Here is an 18,809-nt window from a genome sequence, read left to right on the forward strand (position 1 = left end):
ACTCACACAAGGTAGACTGGTACTCACACAACGTAGACTGGTACTCACACAAGGTAGACTGGTACTCACACAAGGTAGACTGGTACCCACACAAGGTAGACTGGTACTCACACAAGGTAGACTGGTACTCACACGGGGTACTCGGCAGCGTCGGGGTACTTGAGTTTGTCGTGCTCGATCCACTCGTCGAGCAGCGACTTGCCGGCATCGCGTACCCCGGGCACCTGAAAGGGGGGGTACGTTTGGAGGTAAGTTGGGGGTACGTAAGGGGGTATGGTAAAGGAGTGTGTTTGAGGGGGGTAAGTTGAGTGGATACTTTAGAGGGCCACGTTGGAGGGGGGATACGTTGAAAAGGGGTACGTAAGAGGAATACTTTAGGATGGGTGCGTCAGAAAGTACGTTTTATTTAGGTCATACGTTAAACCTACACGCTACTATTGATTTGTTTTGTTATGAGGGTACACATTAAGTGTACGTTAAGAAGGTATGCAATAAGGATACGTTAAGAAGGTACGTAATGAGTATACCTTAAGAAGGTACGTAATGAGTATACCTTAAGAAGGTACGCAATTAAGATACGTTAAGAGGGTACGTAACGAAGATACGTTAAGAAGGTACGTAACGAAGATACGTTAAGAAGGTACGTAATGAGTATACGTTAAGAAGGTACGTAATGAGTATACCTTAAGAAGGTACGTTATGAAGATACGTTAAGAGGGTACGTAATGAAGATACGTTCATAGGGTACGCTGATAGTGTTCGATACTGACCAACATAACCACGCCATCTCTCTCAGCTGTTACATTGATTGCGTATGCCACCTTAAGTGACATCAGTCAGTCAGTCATATAGTCAGTCACCGCCCAGCCTCTCTAGCAATACGTTGCGGCCTGGAGCTAAGGCCTTGCTTACAGTCACCCGCTTTGTCACGCGATCCGTAATATAATTATGACGGTCAGTCCACATTGACCGTCTAAGACCACTTCAACGAACTCTGTCCACTAGAATTTTACATCCTGTTTCAGCAAATCCGTCAAAGGAGCTGCGACTTTTGCAAAGTTGTTTATGAACCTTCTATAATAATTTATTTAACACACCAAAAAAGCGGTAAACTTCGTTAGCGTCTTTTGGAACTGAATAGTTCTTCATTGATTCCGTCTTTATGTCATCGATTTTAACACCGTGCGCGGAGACTATGTGGCCCAAGAATTTGCTCTTTTATTTGAAGAATTCGCACTTTTCTAACTTAATCTTCAAGCCTGCATCGCGAATTTTGTGCAGTACTGCTGCAATGTCGCTTAGATGCTTATATTTTGTTTTAGAGAAAATGATGACGTCGTCGAGATAGACGAGAGCTGAAACTCCGAGCAAGGTATTAAATGTAGCATTTACCGGACTTTGGAACACACTAACGACTAGTCCAAATGGAAGTTTATAAATGTAAAATGGCACATAGGCGTTGTGAACGCGGTTTTCGCAGAGCTCTCATCTGTTAGTGGTAGTTGCCAGAACGCTTGCGATTTTCTGGCAGCGTCGTTTTCGTCGTAGTCGTGCAGGAGGTCACTGAGTCCAGAGAACCCGGCGGCCGCGTACGCATCCCATCGTGGTGGCGAGAACACAGAGTGTCTGCAAGAGGTAAAAAAGTAGCGTCTTAGAACGCAAATCACGATCGGGAAAAAAATACTCATGGTTTAAATAACCCTATTATAAAAGTTAAGTATAAGAAATTGTTTAAAATGATAAAAAATGCATCGTTCCTCTGTTGTAGTCCTATAACCAGTCGGTTAGGTTGTAGTTTTCTCTTCTCGTCTTGTTGTACTGGTTCATTTAGAGAAAACGATACGAGACTTCGAGTAATCAAGAATTAGGAGATTTCAATGAGGATTATAAAGTATTATTGGTATTACACAAGAGACACAGTCCATAGTGCACCTGTAGAGGGGACGGTCCGGCAGTCCTCTGGGCAGGACGAAGGTTCGCTCCAGGGCCATCAGCTGCTCGTTGACAAACCGCACCCGCATAGCTCTACAAGAGGGGATGGTCTGGGGTAACTAAGACAGAGTTACTACAAGACGCTGGTCGGGAGTAACTGAGATATTTCGCAAAGAAAATAAAGAAAATAGCCGAACAAATAGCCAAGATCAAGTGCGCGTTGGTTGCGTGTGTAAGCTGCCACTAAGCTCGTGTGTGTTGCTCGGTTTTGTCGCGTTTGTGGTTTGCTTTGCGGCAATATGGCATCGCGCTCCTCGATACTCGCGCGCGGTGTACATGTTGAATACTTGAAGTTGGTCGTAAGTTGACAAGTTGTTTAGCTATTGTGTAAAATTCTCTTCTTAACTGAGTGGGGTCAAAATAAGTTACAACAACAGGACTAATTTTCCTAGTTACGTCGGTCGTAACTTCACCAATTTTGATTTGTTACATTGGTCGTAATTTTTGCTATCAGTTAGGTTAGTCGGACCAGGATTTAATATATTTTAGTTGCAGTGGTCGTAACTAGAGAAATTTGATATTAGTTACGCTGGTTGTAACTAGACAAATTCACCTAAAATACGTTAGTCGTAACTGGTGCAATTCACCCTAAATTCGGCCCAATTTACCCCAGACACGTTGTTCGTAACTTACGACATACGACGCTGCTCCTTAAGCGACTCTTCAAAGCGCTGCGTAGCTACGACGAGCTCGTCCACGGCTGCCGTGAGATACTCTGGAATACGATGTGTTCAATTAACTTAAAATAATGTAACAACATAAATATTGAACAAAATGGAAGCATAGTACAAACCATCAATGATCCAAAAAATATACAAATAAAATTTTTTCTTTATTTAAGATTCTCAAAAGGGCCTCAGCTCAGCGTACGGTGATAATAAGAAGAGCTTTATAGATTTACACGCGTGAAGTTGACATTATATTTATAATTAACGGATATTATATTTATATCGTTATAATTTGAGAGCATTGACAGGATGAACTTCGCTTTACAGAGATTGTGCAGAGCAAATAATGTTTAAAATAATATATAAAAAAGGACGAAGCTCACAGTACATTATGTAGCGGTACTCATGTGTGGTAGATTAGATGTACTGGTAGACTCGCTGTACTGGTAGACCCACTGTACTGGTAGACACACAGTACTGGTAGACTCACTGCACTGGCAGACCCACTGTACTGGTAGACTCACCACTGTACTGGTAGACTCACTGTACTGGTAGACCCACTGTACTGGTAGACTCACTGTACTGGTAGACTCACTGTACTGGTAGACTCACTGTACTGGTAGACTCACTGTACCGGTAGACTCACTGTACTGGTAGACTCGACTCACTGTACTGGTAGACTCACTGTACTGGTAGACTCCCTGTACTGGTAGACTCCCTGTACTGGTAGACTCACTGTACTGGTAGACACACTGTACTGGTAGACTCGCTGTACTGGTAGACTCACTGTACAGGTAGACCCACTGTACTGGTAGACTCACTGCAGTGGTAGACTCACTGTACTGGTAGACTCACTGTACAGGTAGACCCACTGTACTGGTAGACTCACTGTACTAGTAGACTCACTGTACTGGTAGACCCACTGTACTGGTAGACTCACTGTACAGGTAGACTCACTGTACTGGTAGACCCACTGTACTGGTAGACTCACTNTGTATAACACGGAAGCCCGGGTCCGTGAGATTGGCCAGCATGTGGTACGTATCGTACCCCGTATGGTACGTGGGGTACCTCCCGGAGTGCTCCGCCTGGTCAATTAATGAATTAGCATCGCGAGTTCAATAAAACGAGTAACAAATCGGCTTATTTAGAAATTTTTCTGTCAATTAACCTTATAAAGATAATTGTTAATGTAAAATTAAGTCATAGACGCATGGTTAAATAGCCCAAAACCCCCACTATTAATAGCCAAAACCCACAAAACGAGATTACTAAGAGGAAAAATGTAATTTCGTATATTTTAACACCCTAATTATGTACGGTGCGTATATACTTGTGAACCCTGGCCGATGGCCTACGTTAAATCATGGCCAGTCTCAATATCTATATTTTTGACAATTTTGTAATACTTTTGAGCGCTGGTAGTATAACAAAATAATATTATTCTGTAATTCGTATAGTTCGTGGTAAGTGCAAAATTCTCTCGCGTAACTCGCTGGCAACATCGCCAAAGCTCGAGAACCAGAAGAGGTCCTATTTTAAAGAAGGAGCACTAGCAGTCGGTTGTCAAGTTTCCTTGTGTGTTTTTGTGAATTAACCACTGGGTGAGTGTTAAATTTACTAATTGTATAATCGGGTATGGTATAGTAGAGAATATTATTTTTGTTGCACTTATAATTTTGTTGCAAACGAACATTTTAGCTAGGAATATTGGTTAGGAAGGTTTCCGACCATCCTTAGCCCCAGGACTAGTCTTGTAATGAGCCTTTCCTTATCCTTGCCTACCCTTCTTAGTGATACCAAATGAAGGAAGAGTTAATCGAAGGAATCACAATTGACAGCATTGACATTACTGTAGAAGTCGGATTCAATTTTATTATATGATTGGCGAATTTTATTTGATTTTATTAAATAAAAAGAATTGAACCTCAAACTCGTTGATCATAAATCTCTGTCACTTTATATAACTTAATTATCTTGTTAGTTAAGTATGTTATTACCCATCATTATGCTAACGCGAGAATGTATAAATAATCTGATTCCGTGGCATTGAGAATCTGATTTATTGGAAAACCCAATGAATTTGAGATGGTATTTTGAGCAAACTTAGGCAATGCCTGATGTGTAATTTCAATTATGATCTGATTGGCTGGAGTGGGTTTATTATAATTATTTAGTGATGTTATGAGAGTAATTAAAGTAATAATTTGAATTATGTTAGAGTTGAAGCTCAAACACAGTGAGCACCACATTTGTTGTTAGTCAGCTTAATCGTTAAGGGACTACGACGTCCTAAACTCATCATAAGGTCACAAGGTTAATATTCTTGACATTGAAGTTTTGATTTGAAATTTAATATGTGTATTAACTTGTAAATCTCAATCAAAATGATTACGGATATTAAATTTTAGGGTATTAAATTTTCATTTTGTTAATGTTGGAATAATAACTGCCATGAAAAAGTAATGTTCTAATTATGATCTTGTTCGCAGGTCTCTCATCGAAGATACATTTTACCATTTCCGAAGAACCTCTTATATCTCATAATCTCCTTATACTTGCGTTGATAGGACTGATATAATCTACTTGATTAATCGTAATCTAGGACTGATAATCTACTAGGACTGATAAAATCTAGGACTGATAATCTACTTGCCCTGATAGGACTGATCGATTTTGGCCATCTTCTCAGCATCTATTGTGTCTCATAACCTTCTCAGATTTATGCTAATTTGCCTAATTTTTCTGGTCATTATTTCCCTGCCTTTTAACTTGAGACAACCTCTGAACCTTTTTGCTAGAATAAATTACCCTAAAGATTCCTTACAACCTTCATTATCCTACATAACTGGGTTTCAGTAAAACCTCTGATTCTTAAGTTAGCCAAGAATTCGTCCAAAGCAATTCAAGGTGACTAAAGTAGCTGGCAAAATATTATTTAGGTCTTTGCTTTTTCTAAATTCATCATTAGAAGTTATTTTCAACTTTTCAATGAGGTTATTCTCAGTGCTTTCATCGAGTGCTTTTACCCACTAAATTGGATAATCACACTTCCTACAATAAAAACTACTTTGCCCTCAAATTGAAATCTATCTTATCGCGTCCATTGAATCTAGTTCTATAAATTAGAAGGTTTCACTTTCCCCTTTAATGAAGACGCCGTCATTTGAAGTCTAATAAAATCATTTTTAAACATAATTTAGGTCTCCCCATAATCCTTCAGTTGAAATCCTTGTTACTCCTATTACCTGAACGCGCGTGAGCCTCACTTCCTCCTCTTCAGAGGTCCCTGCTACCTCTAAACTCCCCTTTTCCCCGATGTTCCCAAAACCCCTCCTCCTACACACCCAATCCCCCCAAACCTACCCACCATCCTCCCCCTTCACCTATTTCACCCAAACCCCTCTTCTCCCCACCTGCACTGCAACCCTATTAACCCGCTCCTCCCCACCTGTTTTGCCCATCTCCTCTTCCCCACTGGGTCATCCACTCACCTCACCACGTCTTCGTCCCATGACCCGCCTCATCCAAAAGTTTTTCCCCAAACCGCTCCTCCCCACCTGTTACCCCCATTGCTCTCCTCCTCTCCCTCATAACCTACCTTCTCCCAACCAATTCTCCCCCTGCCCCCTCTCATCCCCTCATATCCCCTCCCCCCACCTGGTTCACCCGGAACCGCAAATCTAGTGCAGGTATGCCGAGGTAGAACAAGAACGCTGCGTAGTCGCTGCCTGAACCCAGTGTCTGCTGCCTGTGGAAGGAGGTGGTTATCTCGTTAGGCAGATGGTTATCTCATTAGGCACGTGGTTATCTTATTAGGCAGGTGGTTATCTCATTAGGCAGGTTGTTATTTCATTTGGAAGGTTGTTATTTCTTAGGGCAGCTGGTTGTCTCATTAGTCAGCGGTATGTCTCAATCTTGAAGGTCTCGCTTTCGAAGTTTGGTGCCATTCCGGTTATTATTTTGACCACTCCCGTTTCCTCCGCAGTGAGTACAGACCCAGGCGTTTCAACCCCTCTCAGTAGTTCAACTCTTCCATCCCTCTGGTCCTGGAAGTGAAGGTTCATTGGACCCCTTCCAGCTGCCGCACTGCGCCGAGAGTGAACGGAGTCCAGAACAGGCAGTAGTATTCAATGATAGGTATTACAAGGGCTCCGATGAGTGTGATCATTGGTTCCGCGTCCCTTGTTCTGAACGTCTGCCAGATCCACCCAATCTGTCGCCTACCTCTTGCGGTTAATACCGTTATGTAATCGCCAAACTTGACCTGAGTATTCATCAACACTTCTAGATCGCAAACGAGTCGCTTCTCTCCCATTTCCGAGTGGTCAGATGCCAGGTAGCGGTGCTCCATGCCAGCTCTTCCGCTACCTCTGTATCTCAGAACCTCAAACTCGGTCCCGCTGAACTGCATGTTGTTCACTTGGGCCCAGTCATATATTGCAGAGACGTCTTTTTGCAACCTCTCGCAGTTCGTCCTTTCCGTAATGATCATTAGTATACTGGTCACTACTGATCACTATAATGATCATCCGCGAATGACGTTGCAGCGGCGTGGTTCACTGCCACGTCTCTGTTGGCGATGTAAATGCGGAAGAGGATTGGGCCGAATACCGTTCCCCGTGGAACTCCACTCTTCACCCTAGTCTCGCTCGAAATCGAGCCTCCAACAACGACCGTTTGTAGTCTTTCTGTTAGGAAGCTGTGTATCCATGCCAGCAACTCACCTCCGACCCCCAGTAGTCTAAATTTTCTGAATAGCCTCCTTGGTCAACTTTGTCAAACGCTTTCGCGATGTCCAAATACACCACGTCCACCCCGGCCCCTTCCTCCAGCATGGCCAGGATTTGGTGATGGTACTCACACAAGGTAGACTGGTACTCACACAACGTAGACTGGTACTCACACAAGGTAGACTGGTACTCACACAAGGTAGACTGGTACTCACAAATGAAGATACGTTAAGAGGGTACGTAATGAAGATACGTTCATAGGGTACGCTGATAGTGTTCGATACTGACCAACATAACCACGCCATCTCTCGCAGCTGTTACATTGATTGCGTATGCCACCTTCAGTGACATCAGTCAGTCAGTCATATAGTCAGTCACCGCCCAGCCTCTCTAGCAATACGTTGCGGCCTGGAGCTAAGGCCTTGCTTACAGTCACCCGCTTTGTCACGCGATCCGCAATATAAATATGACGGTCAGTCCTCCTTGATCGTCTAAGACCACTTCAACGAACTCTGTCCACTAGAATTTTACATCCTGTTTCAGCAAATCCGTCAAAGGAGCTGCGACTTTTGCGAAGTTTTTTATGAACCTTCTATAATAATTTATTTAACACACCAAAAACGCGGTGAACTTCGTTAGCGTCTTTTGGAACTGAATAGTTCCTCATTGATTCCGTCTTTATGTCATCGATTTTAACGCCGTGCGCGGAGACTATGTGGACCAAGAATTTGCTCTTTTATTTGAAGAATTCGCACTTTTCTAACTTAATCTTCAAGCCTGCATCGCGAATTTTACGCATAACTGCTGCAATGTCGCTTAGATGCTTATATTTTGTTTTAGAGAAAATGATGACGTCGTCGAGATAGACGAGAGCTGAAACTCCGAGCAAGGCATTAAATGTAGCATTTACCGGACTTTGGAACACGCTAACGACTAGTCCAAATGGAAGTTTATAAATTTAAAATGGCACATAGGCGTTGTGAACGGGGTTTTTGCAGAGCTCTCATCTGTTAGTGGTAGTTGCCAGAACGCTTGCGCTAGATCTATTAATATGAAATGGGCATTTCCACGCAGGGTATTGATAAGGCTCGTTATTTCAGGCAAAGGATACCTAGCTGGCTGCGTAATTGCGTTTGGCTTTCTGAAATCGGCGACAAACCGAAAACTGCTATCTTTATTTTTTATCATTATGACGGGGGAATTCCAAGGCGACGATGTAGGTTTGATAATTCCGTGTTGAAGAATTTCATTAACTGTTGCATTTAATTTGCTTTCGTGATTTAATTTGCTTTCATGTTGCATTTAATTTGTTTTTTTAATGCGCTATTTTATATTGCTTGATGTACACGACATCGTTTTTGTGCTGCACTTTCAATTTAATATCATAGGTGAGCACATGGTATTACCAAGAGCGCGATTGCAACGCGATTTCGATTTAGAATTGACATCAGATGAAGCAATGTGTTACCCGTCTCCGGCGTATTAATATCGCTTGCTTTAAGCGGCGCGTGCGGCTCGTGGGGGTCTATCACTACTTAATGTAACTGTTCCGCATTTTTGAGACGTTCTTCCATACTTTTCAGGATTCGAGTCTCTCGAGACTTGATAAATGTGATTTTTATTCAACGCAACTGTGTTAGCGCAGGTATTTAACAACCGAAAACTGCTATCTTTATTTTTTATCATTATGACGGGGGAATTCCAAGGCGACGATGTAGGTTTGATAATTCCGTGTTGAAGCATTTCATTAACTGTTGCATTTAATTTGCTTTCGTGATTTAATTTGCTTTCATGTTGCATTTAATTTGCTTTTTAATGCGCTATTTTATATTGCTTGATGTACACGACATCGTTTTTGTGCTGCACTTTCAATTTAATATCATAGGTGAGCACATGGTATTACCAAGAGCGCGATTGCAACGCGATTTCGATTTAGAATTGACATCAGATGAAGCAATGTGTCACCCGTCTCCGGCGTATTAATATCGCTTGCTTTAAGCGGCGCGTGCGGCTCGTGGGGGTCTATCACTACTTAATGTAACTGTTCCGCATTTTTGAGACCTTCTTCCATACTTTTCAGGATTCGAGTCTCTCGAGACTTGATAAATGTGATTTTTATTCAACGCAACTGTGTTAGCGCAGGTATTTAACATCATGAATGGGCATTCGTGTCCGTGCTCATCGATTAAGCTCTACCTGAGGATCGAGTTACGTGACAAATGTCTTAAGGATAAGACACATGTGTCTAATAACATATCTCATATACGGGGTGGTTATACATTACGAAACAGAGGTATATTAAGCTACGGCGTCGACCGTAAGGTCGGAGAACTCGACCGACGCGTTCAACTACTTACTTAAGGTTGCTAGCCTTTATATAGCCTTCGCTTCCGCCCACAACTAAGGTCTTGATCGCGTGATCTACCACGTGTCGTTCAAATGCTGATTCATGTCATCAACCTCTATCAGGTCAAGTGAATATTACGTCTCAATTACATACAATTATAATGATTATAATGAGACGCCAGATTGACACCGGACATTCGCCGTTTTTAATAGTCACCAAACTTGATGCTACGAGGAAATTATCAACAGTGTTTTTTTCAATTAGATAATTACCGTCTAGAATTTTACGGCAATGAATTGTCATACCAGAATTATTACAATCTGGTACTTCTGTCCCGTCGTTGACGTGCAAATACAGTAAGCATGAATCAGGTGTGATCTGCTCTAAGCTGCTAGTGGGTGTTGTGTTGCTTGGCTTGCAAAGATCTTATGATCTTACGATGAGTTTAGGACGTCGTAGTCCACGGTCATGCTGATGCGCCGCCTTCGTCGTCCTCCGTCTCCGAGTCGTCGTCGGATGTAACGTTGGCAGTGTTCCGTCTATTAGCCCTCATTTGGGCACGCTGATGCAAGATGCTGTTGCTGGTCACTTGCTGAGGGTGGTTTCCCATTACTGGACAGTCCGGGATCTTGCTCAACCACTTGTCCAGTTGTCTCTTGAATGTTGCAAGGGTGAACTCCCCTCCTCTCAGCGCTTTTGGCAAGACATTAAAGAGCAGCTTTCAAAGCATGCAAGCATGAAGCTTGCATGCTCTGAGTTCATCGCCCAGCTGCTCGCTGTGATGCTGTGCTGTTCTGTGATACTCGCTGTACTGTGTTTAATTGGTGTACTGTGTTGTACTGTGTAATTGTACAATTGTACTGTGTTCCCGCGAACAGTCACGTACGTTATACGGGTACAGCTCATGTACGCTTTACGGGTACGGGTCACGTACGTTATACGGGTACGGGTCACGTACGTTATACGGGTACAGCTCATGTACGCTTTACGGGTACGGGTCACGTACGTTATACGGGTACGGGTCACGCACATTATGCGAGTACGTTACTTGCATCATGGCGGTCACTTTGCGGTTAAGTTATGATACAAAATATAATGAATAATTATCGCATATTTCTCTGCATGTACGCTAAGATGGCCTCACCATGGCGGTGACTTTAAGGTTGAGGCCCCAGAGCAGCGGTGAGGCCTTCAGATGTAAGTAAGGCCCTGCGGCGCACGTGTCTGTATTGATGTAGGCCACGGCCCGCTGGGCCAGCTGCATCTCGTGCTCCTGTGGGGCCAATCACTCATGTTGTGACAATTAAAACTGATATNCACTCATGTTGTGGGGCCAATCACTCATGTTGTGACTATCACTCCAGTTGTGGGGCCAATCACTCATGTTGTGGGGCCAATCACTCATGTTGTGGCTATCACTCCAGTTGTGGGGCCAGTCAACAACACAATTAATGCCAATCATTCTATTTATGGGGCCAGTCGCCCCCGTTGCGGGGCCAATCACGTCACGCATGACGACTCCTCATTATCGGAAAGCTATTATTAATCGAATGTGTTATTTAAGTATATATTAAAAAATGTATTTTTCAGTCTTCCGGACGCCACGTAAATCCATGTATATTCTAAGTATTGTTAATGTAATAAATATACAAAAAATTAAGGGAAACCAACCCCAGAAGCAACTCGATTGATAATCATTGCAAGACTGAACTAATTATGCAAGCTATTGAGTTGACGAAATTACTCAATAAGATTATAATTAAAACACGATAATAAATGTGAGAGGCGATGAATGTGAACGCTAATAACGCGAGGTGCACTCAGAAAATTGAGAGACTTTGTCCAAATAGCGCTGCACTTCCTGCTCTTGTGTTAGCCATGGAAACCTCACTTTGCCCTGCAAAAGAACGTTTCAGTGCCACACGAAGGAAGTGTGTCACTATTTGGACAATATAATCCAGTCATTTCTGTGAGTGTGATGATGACTCACCTCGACCCACTCGGTGCTGCCGATGAGGCCAAACTCCTCGGCGCCCCACGAGCACAGGACGATGGTCCTGCGCGGCCGCCATCCTGGTCAGGCATACATATTCATATATTCATTAATTCATTTAATGCATTGCAGTAAAATTAAATTATTTGAATGGAGGATAAAATACAGCCAACCTAAAAATTACTGAATTGCGATCCATCATCAACTGAACTATTCCTTTTAATCCAGTTGGCCTCCCTCCACTCACCCCCCTCCACCAGCTGGCCTCCCTCCACTCACCCCCCTCCACCAGCTGGCCTCCCTCCACTCACCCCCCTCCACCAGCTGGCCCAGCACCCGGGCCGTCTCCACCAGCTGGGCCGTGCCACTGGAGGGGTCGCTGGCCCCGTAGCCCCACGCGTCCCGGTGGTTCCCCACGAACACGTACCGCTCTGGGACGTATATCATATTTAATATAATAATAATAATAATATTAAATAATAATAATATGAATAATAATAATAGTCATTAAAATTCGTTGATAAATAATAGATAAAATCGAGAATAGTGGGACACGTCAATTACTCTATATATTGAAGTGCACAATGTCTGGTGTGATATTACTGCTTAAAAACTCTTGTTGAATATTAGCCTGTAATATGTACAATAATTGATGTGTACTGCATTGACATTTAAATAATTTTATACGGGTAAAAATTCATCGAATAAGATACTAATATAGATCACCAGTCTATAAGTAAGGTTATTTCTCAATCAATTTGCTCTGAGATTTTGGTCATTATTTCATTTATAAAGATAATTTGCAAAAATCTCTTGTTTCCTCTGCACATTAACAGCGACTATTACAATGATTCTTAGGACAATAGGTAAGAAATAACATCGTATTGCATTATAAAAAGTAGTTACATTTCTGTCAATTGATAAGGAATTTAAAAGCAAAGAGTAGCCAACCAAATTCACCATTACGTTATTGGAAACTTCGTTTTAAATTCCTTGTGAACTTGCGATCTAAGCAAATTATATAAGTAGTGTCAATTGAACATTTTTATGTAAAATGATTGCAATTATATTTAAAAAAACTCCCCCCACCAGGCTCCACGCCCCCCTTGAGGGTGGCGATGACGTTGCTGGACTTGACGACGACTTCGTTGTTGTTGCTGGTGAGGCGCAGGCGATGAGTGGCAAACTCTGGCCTCATGGTGGGGCCTAGGCGGTATACGAGGCCCTCGAGGCCCCCCTGCCACTCCTGGGGAGCAGCGGGGCCATCTAAGGTTCTGAATAAACGTAAAATGTCAAGACGCAGACCTAAAATCAATTAAATGTATTAAAACCCCTGCAATTGATCATTATTTTCCAATTTAGACTTGACGAAGTAGTCGAGGTTGCCTTCATTAGATTCAACTTTTTTCCTTAGTCTTCCATTCTAGGGACCAGTTTTAAGCCAGTGATTTAATTCATTTCGAAGCTTTCAATAAACAATTTAAAAAGCTATCGTTTAAAAGAAAAATATATTTATATTTTTTTCTTTCCCTACTCGTTTATTATTGTTTTTATTACTCCTTCCCCTGCCACTCCTCACTCCTTCCCCTGCCACTCCTCACTCCTTCCCCTGTCACTCCTCACTCCTTCCCCTGTCACTCCTTACTCCTTCCCCTGCCACTCCTCACTCCTTCCCCTGCCACTCCTCACTCCTCCCCCTGCCACTCCTCACTCCTTCGCCTGTCACTCCTCACTCCTTCCCCTGCCACTCCTCACTCCTTCCCCTGTCACTCCTCACTCCTTCCTCTGTCACTCCTCACTCCTTCCTCTGCCACTCCTCACTCCATCCTCTGTCACTCCTCACTCCATCCTCTGTCACTCCTCACTCCTTCCTCTGCCACTCCTCACTCCTTCCCCTGTCACTCCTCACTCCTTCCCCTGTCACTCCTCACTCCTCCCCCTGCCACTCCTCACTCCTTCCCCTGCCACTCCTCACTCCTCCCCCTGTCACTCCTCACTCCTCCCCCTGCCACTCCTCACTCCTCCCCCTGCCATTCCTCACTCCTTCCCCTGTCAATCCTCACTCCTTCACCTGCCACTCCTCACTCCAGTATCCTCCTGGCGTCCGCGTATCCTATAGGCTGAGCGGGGATGGTGGGGAGTCCTGCGTCCTCCTTGGGGATGCGGTAAGCTGTGTCGGTTGAAGGCCACCCCGGGGTGAGGGGGTCTCCGCTCCCCATCAGAGTCGTTCCCCTCTGAATCCCCGTCCCTGGGGGATGAGGAACAAATCCGAGACTCAATTCAGAACAAAATAACTAAATTCAGTCTCAATAATTGCCAATAAAGTAGAACGTAACAGATTGGAATAAAATATTTATTTGTATGTGTTGTATGGATCCGAATCCCCACTTGTTAGAGGTAAGCGAAATTGAATAATTATCAGAAACCTAACCAAGTAATAAAGAAATAATTACTAATTCCTCTAGGACGATAAAATTTCACCCTAAATTATCGAGGGCTGCGCACCTGGCAGCCAGTGGGTGTAAGGGTAAACATCTTCAGGTTTTTGTCCTTCCCTCGCCACGTCGCTGGGGTCCGAAAAAAGGATCACGCCAATTGCGCCGTACTGAGCGGCATGCGTGATCTGCAGGCGGCAGTTAGGGTTACATTAGTTTCCCATGAGAAGAAAATCCGTCTCATAGAAAACGAAAATGAAGCTCCATAGAAAACCACTTGGTTTTTGGGTATACTGAAACATGCGCATAACTCGATGAAAAATGCAGCTAAATCACACATCAAGTTATCAACCACGCACGATGCCGATGGCAACACAATTTGTGACCACATAAATGCTTAATAAAGCCAGACCTTTTTGATTTGGTTTGGCGGGTGGCAACACGCACCTTGTTGCCACGGAAAAGTTTTCCGTAGCGCACGATGGCAATACGGCCTTTTACGGTCACGTTTAGGTCAGCCAAACGAGCGAAGTCCTCAAGGCTGCCGTAGTTGACGTAAACGGCCGCCTCTCCCACGGCCGTCCACACGTCCCCTGAATGACGGGTGTTAAGTTACCGCCATTTGAAGACTGTAATCATCATGGATATTGGATACGGTTTACTGAGCATTATGTGCGCGTGAGTACGTTCCAAAGGGCATTATGGGCACGCTACAAGTGGGCATTACGGGCACGCTGCAAGTGGGCATTACGGGCACGCTACAAATCAGCATTACAGGCACGCTACAATGAGCATTACGGGCACGCTACAAGTGGGCATTACGAGCACGCTACAAGTGAGCATTGTGACTTCAATGGGCGTCATCTAGTGCCTCACCTCGAGGGGTGTAAGCGCTGAAGGCGTGGGAGAACTCGGGGTGCTCGTCGCCGGGGTGAAGGGGAAGTTCCTTGTGGGATGATGTGAATATCGTTGTGTTATCGCCGTCGTATAGCCGCACCTGCGGGGGAGGGGGTGGGGGATTAGGGCAGGGGGATGGTGTGGGATGCCGTGTATATCGTCCCGTTATCGCCGTCATATACAGACATATAGCCGTACCGGTGAGGGAGGGGTGTGTTTAGGGATTAGGGGAGAAGGTGGGCGCAGCGGAAGAAATTAGAAGCATTCAGTGGGGCGAGGCTTGCAGGAGTGAAGGAGTGCAAGCACCGGAGGATTGGAAGAGTGGGACTTGAAAGGTCGGGACAGTGAAAGAGTGAAAGCACTGGAAAATGGCGATTATGACTTGAAGGGACAAGAAGTGCTGGGATTGAAGGGTTTGTGAGAGCACCAACTAGTTTAGGGTTGAAGAAATACTCACCAGGTTTGGGTTGAGGGGGTCGGGGTGGGACAAGAGATATTCCCTTGCAGGAACGCTGACGTCATCGAAGCCGAAGTCCAGAAATTTCCGCTGCAGCCACCGGACCAACTCCTCGTCCCGAGCTCCCCCCGCCACGTGAGGGCCCTTCGTCAGTTCCCTGGAAAGCAAAGGGATCAGGATTGTGAGCCTATTGGAGTAAAGGGGTCGGGAGGGTTGCCTCCCCCGCTGGATAGGGGTCAGCTTCTATGGGGGGAAGGGGCATTAAGTGAGCTGCCTGGTAGGAAAGGTCAGCAATCTTGGGGTATGGGGGAATGTATACTCAGCGCTCACCGTAAGTTTTGCCGTTATTCTCAGTGTTCATCGTAAATTCTGGCCGATATTCTCAGCGCTCACCGTAAGTTCTGGCCGATATTCTCAGCGCTGATGAGCCTGAGAAGTTCTCGGGATCCGCGGCCGCTGCCCTGACGCTCGTCCAGGTCGAACTGGTCCGCCGTGAAGGCCAAGCTTTCGGCTCCCTGGGAGATGGTCGCCATGATAACCTTTATCGTGTTAATTCTGATTACTTACAGTGACTTCATTTATGTTAATTGCATAAAATATTTTAGCGTTCTCTTAATTTTTAATTGCATAAAATATTTAAGCGTTCTCTTAATTTAGTAATAAATTAGATCAAATAATCAACTAACGGAATACATTTTATTATTTAACGGAATGGGCCTCACTGACCGCGGCGTCGTTGCCAGACGTGGCGACGTGGCCCACCAGGACCCCTATGATGAGCCCCACCGCCGCTCCTCCCACCAGGAGGATGACGTGCGACCGCTCCAGTATCTTCATCGTGCCGGGCCCGGGCCTAACTTTGTCTTGAGGGACTTGGCCCGCCGTCAATCTTATTCGGGCTTACGGTCTTGGGGTCGCGCTATCAAAACTCGTTTAGTACACGTAGCGGCCCAAGAATACGTAGCGGCCTAAGTACACGTAGCGGCCCAAGAACATGCAGCGGCCTAAGTACACGTAGCGGTCCAATAACACGCAGCGGCCTAAATATACGTAGCGGTCCAAGAACACGCAGCGGCCTAAGTACACGAAGCGGCCCAAGAACACGCAGCGACCTAACTACACTTCTAATTAGCTTATTTATTAATCTGTAGCAGAAAAATGCTATAATATATGCTATAACATAGATAATGATATAAAATCCGATAATATATTGTTTCAAAAGAATAATTTCATGGTTTTATTGGCATCCAGTCCAAGTTTGTCCTGGTGCTGCATGGCCGGTAACTTCTATTGACGTAAAGAACAGAACTCCCATTAACAGAACTCTGCACCGTCCATCATTTTAAAATCAGGCACTAGTTCACTTATCATTCCAGTCCAGGCAATATGGCGGTCAGCTGAGTTGAAGTGGAGTCTTGTGGAGTAAGGTAACTTGGAAAGATGTTATGTGGGGAGAGTTGAGGTGGATTGCAGTCGCGTTAAATAAAGTGTTCAGCGTTACGTAAGGTGGATTGAAATCTCGTGGTGTTAGTTGTGGTGGAATGCGGGATTTTGGTGTTATAGACATGGTGGAGTTCGGTCGTGTGGTGCAAAATAAAGAAGAGTGATCGTGTGCTGTTAAACAATACGGAGTGTACAGGTCGTGGGCTAACAGGAGCACGACTTCAATGCCTCAGGCCTACGGGATAGTGACCTACAATAGCCGGTGCGACAAATAGTACATACGGTGCGACAAATTATACTAACAAAATTACCATTGAAAAAATTACATGGATGAGAGACATCCATGTTCGGATCACTCCTTAAAAATAAATATTAAAGATATGTTGAACATGTCTATGTAATACACATACAAATATTGTTGGAAGGGATTTACAAGGAATTTAAAAAACAAAGAAGATGGCACAGTAATGTGAGTTCGGTTGATTTGCGATTTATGCAAAGGCATTTTATAATTTAATGGAAGAGATGGCAACAATGGGCTGACTGAATGTCTATCGCGACACTGGCGTCACATACAGCGGACTAACACAGAGATCGTGTAACGAAATCCACGTAACGTGTGATGTTGTTTCGTTAACGTCGTAACCACAGCCGTGTTACAGCGTCAATGTCGTAACACGTGTCGCGGCTATATCACTGTCGTAAGTATACAGCTGTAACATGGTTCTAAAAATTAACTAATGATTTCATTTATAATGTTAAGTTTTTAAAATCTATTCCTCATGTTTTGCATGAACGACTAGAGAAGCACTTTTCAGAATATTCGCTAAAAAATAACAGATTGCGTATAATATATATGCACATATATTAAAAATATGCAAGTATATATATATACTTGCAGCCGCAGCAGCGACGGGATCTCTTACCATAGAAAAAAAATGAACTTTTAACACCGTTACCGATCTTTAATTCTGTCTTACAATCATTTGACAAACAATGAAACCAACTTGAAGATGGTATGAGGGTATCTTATTTCTCTGAGTGTGAGGTTTTAGAGTAGCTCGAGTTCTGACTTATATGCACTCGCAACTTCGGTAAAAAAATTAATATTTGTGAAGCGATCTTGTAAAACCAAAGCAGTGGTCCGATTTTAAAGCAAACATCTTGTTTTGACGCCACAGACCCTGGCGCCACATGCCAGCGTTTAACAAATGAAGCTTGAATTGCGTAAGTGTTGTATTAGTTTATGTACTGTTTATATACTGGTAAATATAAATATACTGTTGATAAACTAATATGGGTCCTTTAAATGAAAGGACGGGAAGAAATGTATAGCTTCTCAAAGGGGTACGAAGCACGGACGGAATCGCTATCGTAACGGATGTCCTAACCGCTATCACTCAAACAACAAATGTTATCACTCCATCACTGTTGAAGAGCTTATCGTGAATTAAATTACTCTCATAACAAATGTTGCAACAACAATCGGAATAGTTTCAATTACCTTCCAAATATATTCTCTTTGGGAACATAAATCGTATAGGTTCTACGTCGTTCATCATTCATGTCATAGTGAAATAATATTGTAGTGAAACATATATAGAATACTAGGGACGCAAGGCATTGATAAAGTAGCTTCAAGTATACGTAATTGATTGCGGTGACGGTTGAATAACAACTAAATGGCGTCGGGTTGCTCCTATCAACGAGACAAAGGTCAAGTTTTATGGTCAGAATTTCTTGACAAATAAAAAAATAATTTACTAATACAACACCTGAAATCAAATTGGAATTTAAACAAACCTATATCATTCATTGGTTTTCTTTGGGATATAAATGATTAA

General features: G+C 43.6%; 1 protein-coding gene across 1 annotated transcript; it reads right to left on the reverse strand.

The window, feature by feature from the left end:
* Nucleotides 1-132: 132 nt before the first annotated feature.
* Nucleotides 133-16,507, reverse strand: LOC108667057 (N-acetylated-alpha-linked acidic dipeptidase 2; the record flags this gene model as incomplete). Its single annotated transcript, XM_047882323.1, has 17 exons — nt 16,249-16,507; nt 15,916-16,037; nt 15,523-15,679; nt 15,045-15,165; nt 14,616-14,761; nt 14,239-14,356; nt 13,819-13,981; nt 12,823-13,007; nt 12,045-12,164; nt 11,731-11,813; nt 10,885-11,013; nt 6,321-6,431; nt 3,652-3,748; nt 2,626-2,713; nt 1,933-2,025; nt 1,479-1,626; nt 133-224 (listed from the first exon to the last, which is right to left on the reverse strand). Coding segments are annotated over exons 1-17 (2,084 nt in total), but the record flags the coding sequence as incomplete, so codon positions are not given.
* Nucleotides 16,508-18,809: the final 2,302 nt, after the last annotated feature.

Source organism: Hyalella azteca, unplaced genomic scaffold, assembly GCF_000764305.2.
Source record: "Hyalella azteca isolate HAZT.00-mixed unplaced genomic scaffold, Hazt_2.0.2 contig10209, whole genome shotgun sequence".
In the NCBI taxonomy this organism is placed as follows: domain Eukaryota; kingdom Metazoa; phylum Arthropoda; class Malacostraca; order Amphipoda; family Hyalellidae; genus Hyalella; species Hyalella azteca.